Source organism: Oryctolagus cuniculus, chromosome 16 (genome assembly GCF_964237555.1).
Source record: "Oryctolagus cuniculus chromosome 16, mOryCun1.1, whole genome shotgun sequence".
Classification (NCBI taxonomy): domain Eukaryota; kingdom Metazoa; phylum Chordata; class Mammalia; order Lagomorpha; family Leporidae; genus Oryctolagus; species Oryctolagus cuniculus.
In genome coordinates this window covers 47725925-47750013 of record NC_091447.1, presented here as the reverse complement: position 1 = coordinate 47750013, position 24089 = coordinate 47725925, and the positions used below count along the sequence as shown (strand labels likewise).

The following is a 24089-nucleotide window of genomic DNA, read 5'->3' as shown; positions in this document are numbered from 1 at the left end:
TAGAACCAAAAGAGAAAATAGTCTACTGGCCTTTTGGGTTATTGAGCCAGCAGGGGTTGGATGTTAAGAGATAATTAAAAATACAATTTTCTTTTTTTTTTTTAATTTTTTTTTGACAGGTAGAGTTATAGACAGTGAGAGATAAAGACAGAGAGTAAGGTCTTCCCTCCATTGGTTCACTCCCCAAATGGCCGCCAGCCGGAGCTACGCCGATCCGAAGCCAGGAGCCAGGTGCTTTCTCCTGATCTCCCATGCAGGTGCAGGGGCCCAAGCACCCGGGCCATCCTCCACTACCCTCCCAGGCCACAGCAGAGAGCTGGACTGGAAGAGGAGCAGCCGGGACTAGAAACCGGCGCCCATATGAGATGCTGGAGCCGCAGGCGGAGGATTAACCAAGTGAGCCACAGCGCTGGCCCCTAAAAATACAATTTTCATATCATCTGCCCAACTGGCCACCATGAACTATCCTAAAATAGCAGATCATTAAATATAAACTATTTTAACAATAAGACATATGCAACTTCCAAAACCAAACTTGCGATCATCTAGAAATGTTGAGTTAATGCTCCTCTGTTGAATCTTCATATTAAAAAAGGAAAACAAGAACTCTCATGCTTTTTTAAACAATTAACTTGTAAAGGTAAACTTTCTTAAATGAAATACAGAATTCCAACATCCCTAGTTTTAAAACTCATTACTGGGCTGGTACTGTGGCACAGCGAGTTAACGCCCTGGCCTGAAGCACCAGCATCCCATATGGGCGCCGGTTCTAGTCCTGGTTGCTTCACTTCCGATCCAGCTCTCTGCTATGGCCTGGGAAAACAGTAAAAGATGGCCCAAGTCCTTGGGCCCCTGCACTCACGCGGGAGACCAGGAAGAAGCTCCTGGCTTTGGATCAGCACAGCTCTGGGCATTGTGGTCAATTGGGGAATAAACCACCAGATGGAAGATCTCTCTCTCTCTCTGCCTTCCCTCTCTCTGTGTAACTCTGACGTTCAAATAAATAAACAAATTTAAAAAACTCATTACTTGCCATCTTCAAATAAAAATGTGTGTTTGAACCATGCAGAAACTATAAAATGGCTACGTGGCATGTAGTCTCTCACCATTTGGTGCTCAACCCACCAGGAACCTTGGTAAACAAAAGTTCCCCCATGTTACACCTTGTAATATATAAAATATTTATCAGAAGAGATGTTAATTGGAAAACTAAGTTTAGTTAATAGATAACTCCATAATTATTACCCAAGTGTTATCGATATACCAAGAGATAATTAAAAGGAAATCCCATTTAACATGTGTAATTCATGCTTTGAGAATCAGTAATTCATTTTTAACAACCATCTGTGTATGCAGACTCAAAACAAATTCTTTTTGATTTCCCCCAAAACAAAATAAATTTCCCCCCAAATAATGCCTCTTCACAGGAGTATCTGGAGGCATCTGCTTCTCATCTTCCAAGTGCCTGTCTCCATTCTTATTTTTAAAGATTTATTTATTTATTTGAAAGGCAGAATTATAGAGAGCAGAGGCAGACAGACAGTCAGAGATAGAGAGGTCTTCCATTTGCTTATTCACTCCCTAGATGGCCCCAATGGCTGGAGCTGCAACAATCCGAAGCCAGGAGCTTTCTGTGGGTCTCCCATGCAGGTGCAGGGGCCCAAGGACTTGGGCCATCTTCTGCTTTCCCAGGCCATAGAAGAGAGCTGGATTGGAAGTGGAGCGGCTGGGACTTGAACCAGCACCCATATGGGATCCTGGCACTGCAGGCAGCAGCTTTACCCACTACGCCACAGTGTCGGCCCCTCCATTCTCTTCAACTCTCTCAGACTGTGTATGGGATAGTGTAGAACCACACACACCAATTCACATATTTGGCACCTGTCACATGCTTTTCTGGGGAGCTCTACAGCACAGGTAAATCATTAACAAAAAGCTTCTGAAGTAAGTTACATTTAAAGCGACTATATTTATTCTGGATGTTTTATGTCATTATTTAAAATTGTATTCTAGGGAGGGCCTTGAGCACAGTAGTCAAGACATAATTTGGGATGCCTACATCACTATCAGAGTGCCTAGGTTCACGTCTCAGCTTCGCTTCTGATCCAGTTTCCTGCTAATGCACACCCTGGGAGGTGGCAGCAGTAGTTCAAGTTCTCCAGTCCCTGTCACCAATGTGAGAGACCTGGATTAAGTTTCCAGTTCTTGGCTTCAGTCTGTCCTCAGCCTAGGCTGTTGCAGGTATTTGGAAAGTGAATCAGCAGATGGAAGATCTCTATCTATGTGTCTCTCTCTCTTTCAAATAAAATGAAAATCAATAAAAATTTAAAAGAAAAATTAGATACCAAGTTAAAGAAATTATTGGAGGCTGATCTTTTCATGACTGAAAACATTCAAAAAGCAAATTAATAATTACAAAGCCACTTTAATTCAATGACATGTTAAAGGTCACTTTAAACAACTCCGTTTCCTCCATGTGGAGTACTATGTATTTGCCAACACACATATAAGTCTCACTTAGGCTTAACTTTAACTTTAGTATATCTTATACAGCAAGTTCTTTCCATTAAAAAATTCTATGCTGTATCCTTTTGGAAAACAAACTGGTGAGGTTTCACTGTGCTTATGTGTAATTTTAAACATTGCTACAACTAGATTGATGGAGAAAAGCTTAGCAGAATAAAAAAAGGTCTAATTACGTGGTCATTTCTTCCTCCAGATGTTTGTAGATCTCAGAGGCGCTGATGTTACCTAGAATGAACATACACCATTTACGTCTCTTGGTATGCATTAAAAAAGCATATAAAGAAGAATGACACTCACTTCGTGCAACACAGGTCCAACTGACTGTTTTGATTTTGTGTTTGCAGCACGGTACTCATCCCAACACTTCCCTGCTGGCTGTGTGCAACCTCACACAGCGAATTCAAGGACGCTTATGTGCAACAGAAACTCACACTTAAGAACCAAGTCGTCTGTCAGGGGAAATGTTCTCGCCCTTGAATGAAAGTATTTTATGGAACACCAGTCTTACAGCATCCCTGTCCTGATAAATACTTGACATTAAGATACATTTAAATTCTAACACTAACCTCATAAAATCCATTTTTATTTCTTTTAAATATCAACCACAAATAATCGTATAATAAACACCAGTAAGCTTATCACCCATTATTAGCAAAGTAGTAACATTTTTGGACAAAGTAATTTGTAAAAGTTCCTCGCAAATTCCCCCCACACAAATAACTGTTCAAATCTTTACATACATGTTTTCACATTTTCTTTTATGTCCACATGGATAGACACACAAATATATATATACCTACTTTTTTTTAAATCACAATATACATTTAGTGGCCAATTTTCTATGTTAACATATCTGTATGTGTCATCTAATTTTTTAAACTTGCATTTCGTTGTTATTTCTAGTATCTTATAAGCACTACTGCATTAAAATAATCTTACACATACAAGGGTACTTCAAAAAGTTCATGGAGGTGAGGGCGTGTGGCAAAGTAATTAAGTCATTGCTTGGGACACCTCCATCCAATACTGGCATGTCTAATTTGAATCCTGGTTTCTCTGCTTCCAATCCAGCTTCCTGCACACCCTAGGAGGCCGCAGACAATGGCTCAAATACTTGGGTCCCTACCACGCACAAAGGAGACCTAAATTGAGTTCCAGGCTCCTGGCTTCAGCCTGGCTCAGCCATGGCTTTTGTAGGCATCTGGAGTATGACCTAGCAGATGGAAGATCTGTGTATTTGCTTTTCAAATAAAAGTAAATAAAATTTAAAAAACTAAATTTGGAAGTTTTTTTAAATAGCAAATACAATTTTTAGTTTATTTTGGTATAAAAATTATGTAATCCACACATAGCTTTTTCTTTTTTTAATTTATTTTATTTATTTGAAAGAGTTACAGAGAGAAAGAGATCTTCCACCTGTTGGCTCACTCCCCAAATGGCCACAACAGCAAGAGATGCTGAAGCCAGAAGCCAGATGCCGATCTGAAGCCAGGAGCCAGGGGTTTCTTCCAGGTCTCCCACGTGGGTGCAGGGGCGCAAGGACTCGGGCCATCCTCTACTGCTTTCCCAGGCCATAGCAGAGAGCTGGATGGGAAGTGGAGCAGCCAGGACTAGAACCAGCGCCCATATGGGATGCCAGCGCTTCAGGCCAGGGCGTTAATCTGCTGTGCCACAGCACCGGCCCCCATGCATAGCTTTTTCATAACACACATTTCCATGAGTGTTTATGAAGAGCCCTCATGGCAGATACGTATGTATAGTAACAGTTTTACAGGATGAACTGCCACAGTCAGGACTATGTGATCACAGGGGTGGCACACTTTCAAGCCTACAGTCTGCAGTCACGTTCCAACATGAGAGGGCAGAGCTGTCATGAGTCTGACCTTGACAGGTGTGGGAAAGGGGAGGAAATGTACTTTTCGCAAAGTGAACAACATGGACAAAAGTCTACAGCATGTTTGGCCTGGTTATGGATGTGGAGGTGGACAGATGGCTGGAAGGATGGTCTGGGCCCTGCAAGTATGGGATACGGAAACCGACAAGCAGTCATTTGGTGGTTTGCAGCCAGGATATAATGAGCTGCATGGTCTCAGCAGACTTAGCTGCCAGCAATGTATAAAATTAACTGGAATAACGAGAGACCAAGGGACTTGAACAACTGCAATGATGCAGGGACAAGGATCTATGTGAGCAAAGAAGCAAATAACTCATAAGATTCATAGAGGAAGAAATTGCAGAGGTTAGCAACTGATGGGATACCAGAAGAGAAAGACAATAAAGAACAGTCCAGACCTCAAGCGTTAAGTATCTGAAGAACGGTGGTATCATGGTAGAGAGATAAGAAGTCAGTGCAGACAGCTGGTCTGCTCAGATGAGGGGAGACTGTTAGTCTTATCCTGATAGATAAGGCATTGTGTAGTGCCTGGGATATTTACCTGAAAATGCCCAGTATTCACACTACGGCTGTCTAGTTCTGGAGACAGCTTGTGTTCAGAGGCTTAGGAGTCACTCACTAGAGAGCACAGCTAAACTCAGAGGATTGGAGGGTAAGGACAGGAGGTCATAAAAGGACAAAACAGCCAGACATGCACTGAACTCTGGGGAAACCACACTGAGGGACATGGCAGAAAAGGAAGCCATGCAGAGACACAGCAAAGCAGGCACCAATTTCTTCTCTCCACATTTTTAAAAAACACGATAGAATATTGACTCTCACCTGGTGAAGTAAGTTTTTATCCAAATTAATTTTAGAAAATCTCTCATTATGCATTTTCTTCCCTTTTTAATCAAGGAATTAATTTCTTGATACTACTAACTGTCACTGGAATGTACTGCCACCAAATTAAGATCAAATTTCAAGTCTAAGTATCTGTTTTCTCCTCATTGCTACTATGAGCTAAATATCCTTTATTCAAAATGCTTGGCACTGGAAATATTTCAGATTTCAGAGTTTTTTGAATTTTGGAATGTCTGCATGAACTTTGCTGGTTGAGAATCTGGAATTCAAAGATCCAAAATCTGAAACTTTTGAGTGGTGTGTTCATATTCAAAAAGTTTCAGATTTAGCAGCATTTCAATTTTGGGGTTTTCAAATTACAAATGCTCAACCTGTCCAATTTTCTCACCTCCAAAAAGCAGAAACCAAGAGAACTTAAACACCTACTTTTTGGGCAATGGTGGCTTTTAAGTCTACTGTCATTTTGTTACATTTCAAAAAGTAGAAAATTAAGTTCAAGTCAAAATTGGCTCCATTATGTTTGTAACTAAATCACATGTATGTGTACTTCAGAAAGTTCACAGGAAAATGAGGTTAGTGTTGTCGTGTAGAAAGTAAAGTCACCGCCTGCCACACCAGCATCCTATATGAGCATGGTTTGTGTCCGGCTGCTTCACCTGCGATCCAGCTCGCTGCTATGGCCTGGGAAAGCAGCAGAATGTGGCCCAAGTCCTTGGGTCCCTGCACCCACGTGGGAGACCCAAGAAGCTCCTGGCTCCCAGCTTCGGATCGACGCAGCTCTGCCCATTGTGGTCAATTGGGGAGTGAACCATCGGATTGAAGACCTCTCTCTCTGCCTCTGCTCTGGGTAACTCTTTCAAATAAATACATAAATATTAAAAAAAAATAAATGTTTCCATAGAATCCAAACTTTTGAGCAGAAAGGACCCTAGAGATCATGCAAGGGTACACTAAAAGTCCATAGAAAAATGAATTAAAATGGAATTAAAAGTGTCTTTCAGTGGGAAGAATCAGAAACTCCGTGGGCTATGCAGCTCTGACAGTGAAATTATCAGTATGGAGAAGCTGTGCAGAGCATTTATGTTAATGAAACGCTTGCTCGGGCCCCTGGCTACTCTCTGTGTTTTGGCTTCCAGAACATCACCCTCCTGATTCTTCCAATACTGCCTCTTCCCTCAGTCTCGCTCGCTGGTGCCTGGTGCCATCCGGTCTCCCTCTCGCTACCCGCTGCTGTTTCCTAGGATTTCACCTACATTCCCAGGAGGACCTGAGCCGGCCTCTTAGCCTCAGTGACTCACAAATCTACACCCGGAGCCATTCACATCATCTCTTCCCTCAGGAATGCTGGGGTTCAGGTCTCATTATCTCTCCCTGAATAGCAACAAGAATCTGCTCACTGCCTTTCTACTGCAATCAGGTCTTCACGTGGTCGCCAGATTTTATCTGTGGGAACAACAATGGAATCCTGGCGCTTCCATGCTTGATCCTCAACAACTGCATAAAGGGCAAAGTCCAAGATCCACCCCAGTCATGCAGGTCCCTTCGCAATCCTGCCACCATACACATGATGAAATGTTTTTGAAACAGCAACCAACTGTTTACAGATACATTCTTCATTCCCACATCTTTCTCCTCATTCCAGCAGCCAGGGCACTACGCAATCTCCAAGGAGGGCTGCTGAAATATGAAAGGAAAAAAAAAAAAGGAGTGTGCAAGTTTCTTCTTGGCTTGTGTGCTCCTGAAGCTTACGCCCTTCAGCGTTGCAGAGGGAACCCAGCAGAGAAAATATTCTCTTCAGTTTCATCAGACTGAGTTCCACCCTTTTAGACCAACAAATACCTTCTGCATGCTGAGAAGAGTTTCGGGTGAGAACAGAGGACAGTATGGGCTCTGGACAGCCCAGGGAAGATGAGCCCTGTCTCTTCTTCCTGAAGTAGATGGCTGAAAAGCAATGAATGACTACACAGTGAGCTTAGCAGGTGGTCTCAGAACGGCTTCCCGGAGTCTCCTGGCACTTAAAAGAGACACAGAATGATCCCAATGCTCCAAGGACAAAGGACAAGAGCATTTCAGGGGATGCGGGCACAGAATGGATGCTGACGGGGACCCTGCTGGCCTCCCAGACACATCTCCACACAAAGGTGGACCACCCTGAAGGAACTCAGATGGGGTTTCTGCTACATTAGCTGAAGAGGAACTAAAAAATGAAATGATGCTGTTACATAAAAAAAAAAAAAAAAAATGGAGGCTTTTTGCACACTGGGTCTTCATACCTTTCCCGCCTCTCTCACGTCACTCCCTCACCTCAACCAGAATCCCCATCTGCCTGGATTCCCAACTGGAAGTACACCAAGGGGTCTTTGATGCTCCGAACTATTCTACTGACTTTCTTCCTTCTTGCTCTCTCTGATTTACCTGGAATGCCCTTGACAATGAGTTTTCTCCTAGGAAATCTTCTGAAAATGAGCATACATACGACAGCATATCCTAGCAAACTGACACCTTGTCACAGATTCCCACCGTGACCAACACATGATTCAACCAACGATTTCAAGGCTAGAAGACAAAGTCTAATTGCCTGTTGTATCTGTCTCCTCTTCCCACCCCCAATGACGTGAGTGCCAAGAAAGCTGGACTATGCTCTCTTTATCTTTGCATCCCCAGCACTTGGCTCCTCTGCCAGAAGCCAGGTTTGTCCTAAAGATTTACAGAGTTGCACAGAGCCACCACCCATGCCAGACTATCAAAATACCCCACCCAATTATTCTCCTGTTTTGCCTGTAAATTCTCACAAATTATGAGATTACAAAGAGAGACAGAGAGAGAAGGCTACACTGCTTGGAAAGGTCAACCACGACTTAATAGGGGCTGACCCTGAGACTGTGCCCAGCACCACTGCCTGAACGCCCCACACCACAGGAGGCTCACGGCATGCTGCATTTTCATGTGCCCCACAAGCCTAAGAATGCCTGGTAACGTTACCTACTCAGCACTTAGGGAAGCTATGAGTTAAGAGCATGTGGCATGCACACACTGGTGAGATCCTAACTAGTAAACTGAGATTACACTAAAAGGGTGCTTTAGAAAGCATCTTCCATGGGGCACCACAGAGACAACCTGGACCAAGAGCCACCATTTCTGATCACGCTGGGTTTCAGGTCAAGCAGAAAATTCTTTCACTTTCAGGCCCCAGACCTCATATGGCAAGCTAACATCGCTGATCCACCTAGAACAATTCTGTCCAGGAATTTTTTTCTCTCTCTTAAACCTATGCTGTTTCTCCCCATTCCAGAGCCTGTAACTACAAAGTAAATCCACAAGCCAACAATCTAACTTTATAGTAATAACTCTTGGAAAGTAAACAGAACCCATATGCTATGGTGACTCTGAGATAGCCTGGGGACAAAAGGCCTTTCCGAGCGGAAATTGTACGATAACCAGCAACTGATAACGAGGGTTGGGGCAGGCCAAACTGCCCAGACCTTGGACTGTTCCTGGTCTCCAAGAAGACGACTGAGGTGTTCTAGCAATAGAAAAGTGGCCAGTGCTAGCCCACTGCATTGAGCATGCAATAGTAATGGAACTGACAGGGCCACGGGGAACCACAGAGGCCACTGGGAAGAATCTGTATGCAGGGGACAGCGTCGTGTTGCAGCAGGTGAAGCCACCGTCTGCCATGCCGGCATCCCATGCTTCATTAAGATTCATTTGTAATTATATTTATATACAGATGATCAACTCTACACTAAGTAAGGATTTCAACAGTTTGCACCCACACAAACACACAAAGTATAAAGGACTGTTTGGAGACTAGTTTTACTGTTAATTCTCATAGTACAACACATTAAGGACAGAGGTCCTACATGGGGAGCAAGTGCACAGTGACTCCTGTTGTTGATTTAACACTTGACGCTCTTATTTATGATGTCAGTGATCACCCGAGGCTCTTGTCATGAGCTGCCAAGGATATGGAAGCCTCTTGACTTCACAAACTCTGACCTTATTTAGACAAGGCCATAGTCAAAGTGCAAGTTCTCTCGTCCCTTCAGAGAAAGGTACCTCTTTCTTTGATGGCCTGTTCTTTCCACTGGGATCTCTCTCACAGAGATCCTTCATATAGATCATTTTTTTTGCCACAGTGTCTTGGCTTTCCATGCCTGAAATGCTCTCATGGGCTTTTTAGCCAGATCTGACTGCCTTAAGGGTTGATTCTGAGGTCAGAGTGCTGTTTCGGACATTTGTCATTCTATGAGTCCGCTGTGTGTCCTGCTTCCCATGTTGGATCGTTCTCTCCTTTTTAATTCTATCAGTTATAATTAGCAGACCCTGGTCTTATGTGATCCCTTTGACACTTAATCCTATTTCATGATCAGTTATGAACTTAAACTGATCACTTTAACTATTAAGATGGCATTGGTACCTGCCAACTTAATGGGATTTGGAGTACCATGCTAAGTTTTTTAAGCTGGTAACTTCATATGACCTGAGAACTATGATATAAATATCCAAATGGCCCTTGGAAGCAAAGGGTTCCAGAGGCCTGCTGGATGCCCTGTCCCTTTAGCATTGTGCCCAGCTGGGGCCTCCAGTGTGGTGGGCTTACTGCAGGTGATAGAGATGACTACAGGGTCCCCAGCCTCCTCACATGGCTCTGTCACACTTCCACCCTGAAGAGCTGACCTGCCTAGCACACCAAAGCAAACCACAGGAAAACAAAGACCAAGTGAAAATGTCTCAGACTTGCTTCCACTTGAGACAGAATTTGCAAACCATTAGTAGAGTGGGGAAAAAAATAATACAAGGACCTCAGCTCTGCCAATCAGCAAACAGACCCAACGAGGCCACATTTCTTCAATGTGCTGGGTGTGGTTCCTCCATCTGCAAATGACAGTGTTTGCACCAAATAATGACTGGTCTCCTTTTTACCTACAAAATTCTAAGATTTCAATCTTTGATTTATGCATTCCATTTCTTAAGCAGGTACAATGGACCCAGTACTGTCTGTGCTGTATTTTTTCTCACTATTTATAATATCACATTGCAGAGATTATATTACGACTACTCTACTTCTTGGCTTGAAAGAGCTGTCCCCCTCAATAATAATCCTGTCCCCCAATTGATGATGATAAATTAAAGTATACTTCGAAACCTTCATGGAACACATGGAATTAAAAATTAAGTTTACCTTGGTATCAAAATTTTGAAATTCATACTTTTTTTAATTTGACAGGTAGAGCTATAGACAGTGAGAGAGAGAAACAGAGAGAAAGGTCTTCCTTACGTTGGTTCACTCCCCAAATGACTGCTACAGCCAGCGCTGAGCTGATCTGAAGCCAGGAGCCAGGTGCTTCCTCCTGGTCTCCCATGCAAGTACAGGCACCCAAGCACTTGGGCCATGCTCCACTGCACTCCCGGGCCACAGCAGAGAGCTGGACTGGAAGAAGAGCAACTGGGACTAGAACCTGGCACCCATATGGGATGCCAGTGCCGCAGGTGGAGGACTAACCAAGTGAGCCATGGCACCAGCCCAAAATTCATACCTTTTTTTTTTTTTCTGATTCAATCTCCATTTTGGTTATTGGTCTGTTTTTTTTTTTAATTTTTTTAATTTCTATGGGGGTGCAAACTGTTGAAATCTTTACTTAATGTATACTAAACTGATCCTCTGTAAAAAAAAAAAAAAAAAAAAAAAGAAATTATCAACTCCCAACTTGCCTCTCACTGGGATTAAACATGACAATAGGTCTGATCTGATTTCATCATCATTTAAAAAAAATCATCTATTATTTTTCACTTTATGTTTCTGTGTGAGAGCAAACTGTTGAAATCCTTACTTAATGTATACTAAGCTGATCTTCTGTATATTAAGATAATCGAAAATGAATCTTGATGTGAATGGAAGGGGAGAGGGAGTGGGAAAGGGGAGGGTAGTGGGTGGGAGGGACGGTATGTGGGGGAAGCCATTGTAATCCATAAATTGTACTTTGGAAATTTATATTCATTAAATAAAAGTTAAAAAAATAAAAAAATAAAAAAGAATTTTATTTTTTTTTAACTTTTATTTAATGAATATAAATTTCCAAAGTACAGCTTATGGATTACAATGGCTTCCACCCCATAACGTCCCTCCCACCCCCAACCTTCCTCTTATCCACTCCCTCTCCCCTTCCATTCATATCAAGATTCATTTTCGATTTTCTTTATATACAGAAGATCAGTTTAGCATACATTAAGTAAAGATTTCAACAGTTTGCTCCCACACAGAAACATAAAGTGAAAAATACTGTTTGAGTACTAGTTATAGCATTAAATCTCAATGTACAGCACACTAAGGACAAAGATCCTACATGAGGAGTAAGTGCACAGTGACTCCTGTTGTTCACTTAACAAATTGACACTCTTGTTTATGGCATCAGTAATCACCCTAGGCTCTTGTCATGAGCTGCCAAGGCTATGGAAGCCCCCTGAGTTCACTGACTCTGATCATTTTTAGACAAGGCCATGGTCTAAGTGGAAGTTCTCTCCTTCCTCCCTTCAGAGAAAGGTACCTCCTTCTTTGATGACCCATTCTTTCCACTGGGATCTCACTCGTGGAGATCTTTCACTTAGGTTTTTTTTCCCCCCAGAGTGTCTTGGCTTTCCATGCCTGAAATACTCTCATGGGCATTTCAGCCGGATCCACATGCCTTAAGGGCTGATTATGAGGCCGGAGTGCTGTTAGGACATTTGCCATTCTATGGTTCTGCTGTGTATCTCACTTCCCATGTTGGACCATTCTCTCCCTTTTTTATTCTATCAGCTAGTATTTGCAGACACTATTCTTGTTTATGTGATCCCTTTGGTTCTTAGTCCTATCATTACGATCAATTGTGAACAGAAATTGATCACTGGGACTAGTGAGATGGCATTGGTACATGCCACCTCGATAGGATTGAATTCGAATCCCCTGGTATGTTTCTAACTCTACTGATTGATCCCTGTTAGGAATTTGGAAAACATTATGTTGAGTGAAATAAGCCAATCCCAAAGGGACAAATACCACTTGTTCTCCTTGATAGGTGACAACTAACTGAGCACCAAAAAGGAAACCTGTTAAAGTGAAATGAATACTATGAGAAACGGTGACTTGATCAGCCCTCACCCTGACTGTTGATGAGCAGCTTAATATGTTATCCCTCTTAGTATTTTTTTTTGTTTGTTCTACTTAATACTTTTGGTTGAATACTGTAATCAATACACAATTCTTCTTAAGTACTGAAACTTAACTGAAAAGTGATCGCTGTTAAATATAAGAGTGGGAATAAGAGAGGGAAGAGATGTGCAATTTGGGACATGCTCAAGCTGATTTACCTCAAACAGTAGAGTTAGAAACATACCAGGGGATTCAAATTCATACATTTTTAAATATAAATTTCTCACAAACTTTTTAAAGCACACTTATATTATTCTAGAAAAATCAATCATGTTGTACATTTTAATGCAAACTTAAAAATGAACTGCCAAAGCTAAACAATACAATATGAAGTACTGTTTTCAAGTATTTGGTATTCAATTTTCCAAAAATTTATCCTTAAAAATTTTTCTAAGGGCTGGCACTGTGGCGTAGTCGGTAAAGCCTCTGCCTGTTGTGGCAGTATCCCATATGGGCACTGGTTCATGTCCTGGCTGCTCCACTCTGACCCAGCTCTCTGATATGGCCTGGGAAAGCAGTAGAAGTAGGCCCAAGTCCTTGGGCCTGCACCCACATGGGAGACCTGGAAGAAACTCCTGGCTCCTAGCTTCAGATCAGTGCAGCTCCGGCCATTGCAGCCAGTTGAGGAGTGAGCCAGCAGATGGAAGACCTCTCTTTTCTTTCTGCCTCTCCTCCTCTCTCTGTGTAACTCTGACTGACAGATAAATAAATAAATCTTAACAAAAAGGAAGAAAGGAAGGAAGGAAGGAAGGAAGGAAGGAAGGAAGGAAGGAAGGAAGGAAGGAAGGAAGGAAGGAAGGAAGGAAGGAAGGAACCAGTGGATAGAAATATCTCTCTCACACTTTCAAATACATAAATAATCTTTTTTAAAGAGTTTCATATGTCTGTCACTCTGCCTTTCAAATAAATAAATTTGTTTGAAAAGGGGGAGGAGGCCAGTGTTGTGGTGGAGCAGGTTAAGCCACCACCTGCGATGCTGGCATCCTAGATGTGCTGGTTCTGGCTTCTCCACTTCCAATCTAGCTTCCTGCTAATTCACCTGGGAAAGCAGCAGAGTATGGCCCACATGTTTGGGACCCTGCACATATATGGGAGACCTGGAAAAAGCTCCTGGTTTCAGCATGGCCCAACCCTGGCTGCTGCAGCCATTTGGGGAATGAACCAGTAGATGGAAAACCTTTCTCTCTGTCTCTCCCTCTATCTCTGCCTTTCAAATAAATTAAAAAAAATTTTTTTCATGCGCCTCCCAGGTAAGTAGGGACATTTTTGTCCTTCTTTCTGGGGAAATGATTCAGAGCTTCAAAGGGCCAAAAGTAAGTCACTTTAAGCTAAGAAACACCACTAAATTTCCAAGTGAATTCACAAGCAGGCATTTTAAACATTTTTACCACCTGAGTGCAAACTGAGTTATAAGGCTTTGAGCAGTTTAAATAATCTATGCTTGACAAGAGGCTCCCAGGAAGCCCAGAGCTGTCAACGTGCCTATCCCCAATCACTTGTGTGAATCTGAGTGCGTGTGAGTGTGTGTGTGCTACAGTCAAACCATGTCGACAGTCTATTCATTTTTCCACTATCGTACAGAATGGTTTTACATCTTCTTTGGTAATTATCCAAAGGTCTTAGCTCTCGCCTCACTTAGATAATTCCAGTCCAGCAGTCTCCCAGGTGCATGGTTCTGTTTCCTCATTTGAGTGACAGCAGTCAACCCAGCGCTGCATGAGTGCACACCATCACAAGAAGCATGGGCACAGTAGGATTTCCTACCAGTCATTCCTATGGATTTTAGCACAGTATATTGCTACAGTGGCTACATTTTACTTTTAGAAATCGTTTTCACTGTCTTACTGTACCTACCTTACAAATTAAGCTTTACCTTAGGTATATATTTAGAGGAAAAAAAAACAGTCTATATACAGTTGAGTACTATCCATGGTTTTAGGCACCCAGTGGGATCTTAGAACATATGCCCCGTGGATACAGGGAGCAGTGTAATGAGAAGACACCATCCACAAAGTCTCACGTTCTCACCTACCTTTGGGTTGACACTCAAACACTCTCTCTTCCTACCTGTGACTGTAGGCAAACTCTCCTTGTTCCTGGCTAAAGCAAACCTTGCCCCCTGAGCATCAAATCGATTCCATCCCTTCCCAAGGACTTCACTCTAACAACCTCTTCCTTCTCACTGTCAGACACCACCTCACACTTCCTCCATTTTGCATTCTTTCCATTAACACACATTATGTCCTCCGTCCTAAAACACACACAGACACACACACACGTTCTCTTAGCTCCGGTTCTCCATTTCTGCATGTTTACTCAGGCCCCACCCAACACTATGTCCAAAACCAGATTCCTGGTATTTACTGCCCAGGCTCTCCTCTGCCTTTCTCACCTCAGTTGACAACATTTCATATTTCCAGTGTCACAGGCTAAAAACTCGAGAGCCATCCTGGATTCCTCTCTCAAGCCCATATCCAATGTTCCAGGAAATCTCACAGCTGAGTCCTACTTAGGTTCCTGTATTTCTTCCTGAAGCTGTCTATGATACTTGCGACTTCACTGCACTCTCTTTTCTTATACATCTCCGTCAGCTCTCTGCTGTGATCCTCATGTGTATGATCTCCTTAAACTCCTGACAAACATACACCTACTCACACCACTAATCACACCAGTGTGTGCTCAGTATGGGCCCACGAATACCCAGGCAGTTGGTTTTCCTGCGAGTTCCCAACATGATCCATTTCAGACACAGTACTTACTCATGTTAAGATTAGTGATGTTTGCTGGAATCATATTTCCTGGGTTTGAAAAGCTGTCCGTCATGTCTCCAAACACCAGCATCATGAGGGGCAGTGCAGCTCCATGGATGATGGCAGCCAAGGTCCCCACCACCATGTACAATTTATCAAGCCAATTTGAATAGCGGAACTGAAAAAAAAAAGAAGCAGAATTCAGGCACAAGTGGCAATTTCATGGAGGGACTGCCCCATATTTAAAATATATACAAAATCCAAACATTTTTCAGACTACCACTGCCTACACCCTAAGCCACCTTCTGCCTTCATTAAACTACTGTAAGGGTCTCAACAGAAACGTGCATTTGATCCTCCTATTGCGTTCTGGCCTACTTCTTCATTTTGTCTTCTTTTCTCACATGAGTCTCTTATTGTACTATAATATGAATATAGTATTTGTTGCTACAGTTTCTCAGGATAGAAGCCATTTTTCTGCTAATGGGAAAAAAATGTGGAAGCCAAAGGGCCCTCGAGGATGCCTCTGAGGAAACGTTCTAGTGCTTGAAGAAAGTACCCTGGGTTGGCCAGCGCCGCGGCTCACTAGGCTAATCCTCCACCTGCGGCGCCGGCACACCGGGTTCTAGTCCCGGTCAGAGCGCCGGATTCTGTCCTGGTTGCCCCTCTTCCAGGCCAGCTCTCTTCTGTGGCCCGGGAGTGCAGTGGAGGATGGCCCAAGTGCTTGGCCCTGCACCCCATGGGAGACCAGGAGAAGCACCTGGCTCCTGGCTTCAGATCAGTGCGGTGCGCCGGCCGCAGCGGCCATTGGAGGGTGAACCAACGGCAAAAGCAAGACCTTTCTCTCTCTCTCTCTCTGTCCACTCTGCCTTTCAAATAAATAAATAAATAAATAGAAAGAAAGAAAGAAAGTACCCTGGGTTAAAGATTCGCTACATAACAGAATTTGCAAGAGCATAAAATAATTTTGACATAGTTAGGCCTGAATACTGAGGAGGAGGAAAGACACGAGTCAGAGGCGTGCTTCTCATGGATCATGTTTCCTGCGAAGTCAGAACACAGCCATCACGGATGATCACTGCACATCTGCATTACTGATCAACTGCAGATGAGCCACAGGAAGGAGAGGTAGCTTTCTCTGGATCCAGAAAATGATGGAAGAGGACATATTAGGAAGAGCCAACCCAGGGCCCACGTGGGAAGAAATTGCTACCTCTCCAGTATAACTCAAGGAACCACACTCAGATTGAAGAAAGTCAAATGAAACAAAAACCAGAAATGGAAATCGGATAGAACCTGCTGCGGGCATCTGTGCATAAACCCCAGGCAGGGGCCATCACGTGGATGCCCCACATCTCTGTGGGCAACAGGACTGCAATCCAGAGAAGCAACTGGGGAAAAAGCCTCAGGTCAAGGCAGACAATACAAACCCAGGTGGGAAGCACAGATCACGCAGCATGGAAGACACAGTGGTGCACAACAGCAAGGTTTTGGAGCTTAGCCGTATTTCCCAAGGAGACGGAACCAATCCACAAGTTAGCTAACAAGGAAGGCGTTCCAGCCAGAAGGCACAGTAAGCAGAGGCAAGAAAGATGACGACATTCTCAGAGGAGCCAGGGGACTGTGGGGCTCCAGGTGGGAACTGTGGAAGCAGGAGGAAAGCATATTGACCGAGAGGCCCCCTGCACTGTGCCGGAGCACGGCAGAAGAGACAAGGGTTCCAGGGGAATTAGGGCAGAGACATCTCATCCAGTCCAATTCGGATGTTCATCCTGGAAGTCACAGGAAGAATCCCAAGTCTGAGAGACAGTTTTACCACTCTAGCATGTGCAGCAGAAGCCGCAGGTGTAGACAAAGCTATCCAGTTGGTAAGGAATGTGTGGGATTAAGAATAATTTGGATATGAAGTAACAGAGTTAGCACGTTAACTGCCCTCTTGATGACCCTGGAGCAAAAGGAGAAAGAGAAAGGATGGTTATAAGAAAGGGTTGCAAGGTCAAGGGCGGTCTAGTTAATGAAGTCGTGTTTACAGATAAATCAATCAAGAAGACAAAAAAAAGTGAAAATACAGGAAGCAAACTGAAACAATGTCCTAGACAGTAAAGGAAGCAGTTATTTCAAGAACCAGGGTCAAGGGATCCACAGTGGATGTTCTACATAGCCGGTGAAACAAGATCTTCAAGAAACGCTCCAAGTTGCCTTCAGTGCTGGAAGAGGGTAGAGCCCCCTCTGCAATGAAGGGATGCAGTCTGTCACCACCTTAACCCAGTGATCAAACTTAACATCACCAACTGGAGTCTATTGTGACATTTGGTATTTCCAGATATGAGGAGACATGAAATACACAGCATTCCCTACGCAATTTTCTTACCAAAACATTTCTCTGAATGTAATCAAACCTTTAGCTCTAACTTTCAGCATGTAATAACCACAAAGTGTGGAAAACCAGCTGACATCACAAGGAAGCACTCAAAATAGTCAAAAAGGTAAGACATTCTACAGGACAACCAACCCAGTGTTTTTAACATGTCAGTTTCATTTTAAAAGAGGAGGCACTTGCTCCAGACTCAGGAGACATAACACTTAAATGCACTGACTGACAATAAGTCAATCATAAAAGACATGCCAGAAATAATTGAAAAAATTTGAAGATGAGCTGAGCATCACGTAATATTAAGAAATTATTTACTTTGTTAAATGTCATCACTATATTGTGTTTTATAGAAAATTGGTTTATTATTTCTTTTTTGAGTAGCAGAGAGAAATGACACAAAGAAAGAGTTCCCATCTGTTGGTTAATACCCCAAATGCACACCACAGCAAGCACCGGGCCAGGAAGAAGCTGCGAGCCAGGAACTCAATCTAAGTCTCCCAGTGAGCGACAACAATCTAATTACTTGAGCCATCACTGCCGCCTCCCCCGGGTCTGCATTAGCAGGAAGCTGGAGTCAGGATCGCAGCCAGGCTTTGAATCCAGGCACTGTGATGTGGGTAGGCAGGCATCTTAACTCCCAGGCTAAATGCGCACACTAGGGAAACATTTTACAGAAAACTTTTTGAGATATACATCGAGGTAGTTATGTATGTAGTTTCAGATGAAATGTGGTAAAATGTTAATTACTGGCTATAAACAACCCATATGTGAATGTGAATTTTATGAGTCTGAATGTTTTCATGATACTAAGTTGGTGGAAAAAAAGGATAGTTCTCAAACAGGCCAAGGTGTCTCTTTATCAAACCGCAAGAAACAAGGTAAGAGTATGTACTGACACAGATACGTTTCCAGGGATACAGACAGCTGGCAGAGGCCAGAACCTCACGGTTCTTTCTGACATGAAGCGAGACTGATTTCTGGAGAGAGAGGTGAGAAGCTCTGAGGAGAGTGGAAGTGTAACACTGAGTAGGGTAAAAGCTGCCATCAATGCCCTGTTTCTGTGGCTTCCCAGCAAGGAGTGACTTTAAAAGAGGAAAATCCCTGTTAAACCTGAAGCCTCACATTCCAGTTACTGGATGAGGAAAACATCCATGAGGAGATACAATCTTACAAGGCTGTTAAGAGGATAATGCTGAGACAATGCAAGAAATTTTTAATAAGCATACACTGCAAAATATGCTAGGTAAGCAGTTCTTGTCATTGGTTTTGCAAATGCAATCATTAGTAAGACTTTGCAGGCTCTTAAGGGTCAAGCAGCAGCTGACCAAAAAACAGCTGCAAAACACCAGGTGGAACTGAAGAAAGGCATAAAATATTATAATTACAATCTTTTAGGAAAAAAAAAGCGGAGAGTGTTCAGTAAGAGACTGACAGGGAAGAGAGAGGGGCTGACCAGTGCTGAAGGCCAAGGGCACAGAGGTGGAGGAAGAGGGCAGGGCACTGGTGCAGGCACCACTCAGCAGGCTGGGGGGGGGGGGGGGACTTGACTTTACTGTGGTGCCTGGGCTGGAGAGTGAGGTCAGCTCATTCATTCAACACTGCGTTACTTACTGAGTGCCTAGTAAGGGCCAGCCTTGGTGTCAGGTACTGGCAAGGACACTGAATGAGGCAGGCCACCTGTTCTCAGGAGGCTTACACTCCAGCGCAGGTAGGAGAGGCAGAGATGCATGCAACACACATTCAGCATCTCAGCTCCTAGCAAAGTCCCAGGCACTGCTCTGGGCACTTGGGATGTAGCCATGATCAAGACACGTAAAAACTCCATCCCCAGAGGGCTTGCATCCAAAGACCAAGAAGTGTGAACAAGCAACCAGACAGAGATAGGCACTAAGGAGAAGTATCACCCAGGGGCATGGGCCCCAGCGTCAGTGGAGGAACGTCTCTGAAGAGGTCACACCCACAGTGAGACTGCAGCGACGGGAAGAGTGCATTCATCGTGGGACGATCCGGGCACAGAGCACTGCAGAAGCAAATACAAGGCCCTCGCATGTGTCTGGAGGACCCAAAAGAATGAGCAGGACAAGGGGGAAGACATGTCTGCAGGGAAGTCCCAGGAGTGACAGAGGTCAGACTATGTGGGCCCTTATTGTCAGAGGAAGCAGTTTGGCTTTGATTCTCAACTTCCCAGGCAAGGAGAAGGAAGAGGCATGCCAACACTTGAAGGAAGGGACTCAGGCACAGTGACGTGGCTGCTATGGGTAGACATTTGGAAGGGCAAATGGAAGGAGGGGTACTAGGAAGAAAGAACAGCAGGAAAGTCAAGGCTGGCATGGTGGGTGCTGTCAAGGCCCCTCCAGTAAGCCTACCTGGGTGTGTGTCTCTTTACATAGTGAGTGGGACTCTGCAGATGCCAAGGATCTTGAGATGGGGAGATTCTCCTGGATTCTCCACTGGACCCAGTGTGCTCACAAAGGTGTTTCAAAGAGGGAGGCAGGGGGCTCAGAGGCAGGAGTAGTAGATGTGGTGGCTGAAGGAGGAGGTTGCAGTGACCCACACAAGGGGCTAGGAGGCCAGGAAACTCCAAAACCTGAAAAGGGGAGGGAAGAAGATTCTCCCCTTGAGCTTCCAGGAGGAGCCCAGTCCTTGGGACTCCTTGATGTCACCCAGTGAGAACTCAGACTCCAGAACTGCAAGGTACTAAGTTTGCATTGTTTGAAGCCACTAAGCTGGTGGCATTTTCCTACAACATCAGTAAGAAAAGAATATGCAGGGTCCAAAGAGGGATAATAAAGAGGAAGGGCACAGCTGGAAGCAATCAGAAGTTGTGGTCAAAGACTGATCCATCTGTGAGTTCACATTTCATAGATGAAAGCTCTCCCAGAAGCTAAGCCCAGGTTCTCGCCCACACGTGTAATTTCCCAAGGTGTGGTATGGGTGGAGTTGTTGGAAACAAAGCAGTCAAAGAATGCTGAGCCTTGGGCTTATTTATAAAGTTCCCAAAAATACTACCAAGAACAGTAGAGACAATCCAATGTCAAAGCCCTGAAAGAAGGAATAGTAACTAGAAATTGTAAGCTGGTAAAGTTTACCACACTCAAAAAGGACAGAAGATAGCATAAGTTTGCAGAGCGAAACTCAAATGAAAAGGAGCTTTCACAAGAGGATAAAAAAAAAATTGTTTAGAAATGACTGTGTGGAAGCAGAGGGATGTGAACACCACCGCCGACTCCAGAGACAGGGGTCAAGGAGCTCACTCGGCAGGCAAAGGCAACACAAGAAAAGGCCAAAGATCTGGGAGTCAGTATTGGCAGACTCTGATATCACAGAAGCAAACAGAACCAACCACATGACAGACAGCGCCAAGTGCTGGAGAGGTGAACGTGGCATTTGAAAATATCCACAGAGGTGGGCAATGTGGCACCCTGGGCTAAGTTACAGCTTGGGAAGGCGTCATCCCAGCTGATGGAGTGCCTGAGATCAAATTCTGCTTCCACCTCTAACCTAGTTTCCTGCTAATGAGCACCCTTGGAGTTGGTAGATGGTGGCTCATGTGTTTTGTTCCCTGGTGCCCATGTGGGAGTGTAGAGTTCCTGGCTCCTGGCTTCAGCCTGGCCCAGCCCTGGCTGTTGCAGGCATTCAGGGAATGAACCAGTGGATGGAAGATCTCTATCTCATTTGCTCTGCAACTCTGCATTTCGAAACCTATTAAAAAAAAAAAAAAAGACCACTGAATTTAGTGAGTGATGGAAAGAGAAGCCAAACTACAACAGAAAGAGAAATGACTGGAAGACAAAACCAAGAAAGAAACAAAGGCAGCTCCTGTGTGTTAAGGAAAGGTGGAAGGAAACGGCTCCAAGGACAATAAGGCAATGAAAGACACCTGCCATGTCTATGAAAATGAACACACCCACTTCAGAGAGAGACCAAAAAAGGCAAAGAAGGACAACGTCAGGTCCTTGAGCAGACACAGGAGTTGGCAGCCAAAGTTCACTGCATGTCTCCTCTGCTGTAATAGAAAGGAGGAGTGAACAGATCCACATACAGGTAGGTCTCTAAGATTACTGCCGCTGTCAAGGAGTGGTTATTCACGCAATCATAAAAGTCACCCAGGCTGGCAGGAGCACTGGGAATACAAAGGTGACAGATAACCGAGTGGCAATACCTTTAGTACCTAGGTTATCAGAAGATAACAGCATCAGCAGAGGACCCTTCAGTCCTGAGCATACACCGTTCAATCATGAACTCAGAGTGCAGCAGTTCCTAAAACAACGGGGCAACTCTGGGTGAGATCCAGGCCTGCCCACCTTACGAGCCGGATGGCTCAGCATTTGAATGTGCTGCTTCATTTCTGGGTCCACTTCTTCATTTGGAACCTGAGGATAACTCAAATTCCCATGTCTCAGTGCTACTGTGAGGACTAAGTTGAACAACACAAGGGTACTTCAAAGACTTTGTAGAAAACCGAATTAAAAGATAAGTACATTTTGCTGCAGAAAAATTTTGAAACTCATGCATGTGATGGGTCTTCAAAGAATTGATGAAAAGTGCCTATTACAGGAAAATCAGTCATGGATTTAAAAACAATTTTGCAACAAAATGAAGTTCCTTTTAATTCCACTTTTCTGTAAGCTTTCTGAAGTAACTTGGTACATGTGGGTGGTTACACAAACGCCTGGTTCAGTGGAAACGTTCATCACATTTAGCTATTAGCTATTTAGATAGAAATGAATGGCTCAGTGAGATGCGAGCAGAGATGCCTGCAGTCCATGCTCACAGCTGCACCTGCAGCACTGCTGGCCGGAGTGCGTGGTCTTCAGGGAGGTCCCCGCGTGCAGGACCATGCAGGACCTGTAGGCCAACTTGGAATCTTCACGCTCTTATTTCCCTTTGCCCACTTCCTCGTTGCTTTTATTCTATTTTTGCATTTTTATAAATGTTGAAACTTACAAATATGATATAATAAAGGCTGGTAAAAAATGAAGACCTATTTCTTCCTTCTTTCATTACTTGCTCAAGACTGCTAGGAAGTCTCATGGTAGAAATCCCCGTGAGTTAAGAGACACTGTGTGCAGAAGAGAGTTAACTGAGGTGGCCGTGTTTACAAAGGCCTGTGCACAAGGCTGGTCCCTGGCTGGCATCCAGATACTGATTTTAGGAGTTAGCACCAGTCTACATACGGCCATAAATGCTGAGGTTTATGCTGAGTACCTGCCATCCTGCTGTGAGTCTGCAATTTTGGTACATGCTAGGGGAAGGGTGCCTACATGCTCAGCCTCCAGTAAGAATCTTGGACTTACTTATAAAGTCAAGCACCTTTTTCTGCTATGTAGTATTCCAATATACTGACAAACTCGTCGCAGGCAGAAATTAAGTGTGACCTGTGGGACTCCACTGGAACAGTACTACAGAAGCCTGGGCCAGGTTCTTCTAAACTGCTCCCAAATACCTCTTACCACTGCTGTCCTTCCCCCCTCTACCATGACTGATCCATCCATCCATCCATCCGTCTGTCTATCCACTATCAGAGAGGTAGCTGCAAGGATTAAACGAGTTCATATACAAACCATTCAGAACACCACCAGGTGGGGCTGGCGCTGTGGCTAGGCCTCCACCCATGGTGCCGGCTTCCCACATGGGCACCGGTTTGTGGCTCAGCTGCTCCTCTTCTGATCCAGCTCCTTGATACTACCTAGAAGGCAGTAGAAGATGGCCCAAGTACCCCTACACCTGCATGGGAGACCCAAAGAAGTTTCTGGCCTCAGATCAGCTCAGCTCCAGCCATTGCAGCCATTTGGGGAGTGAACCAGCAGATGGAAGACCTTTCTCTCTGTCTCTCCCTCTCTCTGTAACTCTACCTCTCAAATAAATAGATAAATAAAATCTTTAAAAAAAAAAAAAAACAAGAACATAATGTTCTATGTGTGTCATTACTTCACATTCAAACTCCAAGCCTTTATTCTTTTATAGCTCAAATTGAGTACTGGGATCACCCCTCTATATAGCAGGTTTGTTAACTTTTCTAAACTATAAGACTTGTAGGGTTTTTAAAAATCTTAAACCAAAATAAAAACTAAACTATAAAGGACAGAATTGTTGTGGTCTCCAAGTGAGAGAACTGCAATTAAACCTTGGGCATAAACCTAACTTTAACACAAAAGCTTCTTTTTATATAAGAATGCAAGAGTGAAATCTAAAACAAAACTGTCACTTGGCTGATCAAGTGCATTGACTGAGAAATACAGTCTTATTTCCCCCAAAGTTCTTAAGAGTGAAGACAGAACAAAAGGACAAGCCATACAAGGGCAACTGTAGCACAGCAAGATGGAGATCACTTAAGATGACCACACAGGAGAGGACAGTGAGCCTAGCAGTTGAGAAGTCCACTGGAGCGCCTGGGTTCGATTCCCAGCTCCCATCAACTCAAGACTCTGGGAGGCAGTAGTAGCGACTCAGGTCCTTGGGTTCCTGCCACACACATGGGAGACCTGGATTGACTGCCTGCCATCCCCA

The 24089-nt window shown here is 44.0% G+C and overlaps 1 protein-coding gene across 2 annotated transcripts in view; it reads right to left on the bottom strand.

Moving 5' to 3' along the window:
- The window catches only part of ABCB1 (ATP binding cassette subfamily B member 1), a 196536-nt gene that overhangs the window by 64338 nt on the left and 108109 nt on the right, over positions 1-24089 (bottom strand). For both annotated transcript variants that reach the window (XM_008261791.4, NM_001082159.1), the window contains 2 exon segments: positions 15215-15383; positions 2700-2751 (listed from right to left, as the gene is read on the bottom strand). In XM_008261791.4, the coding sequence (XP_008260013.2) occupies positions 2700-2751; positions 15215-15383 (221 nt within the window).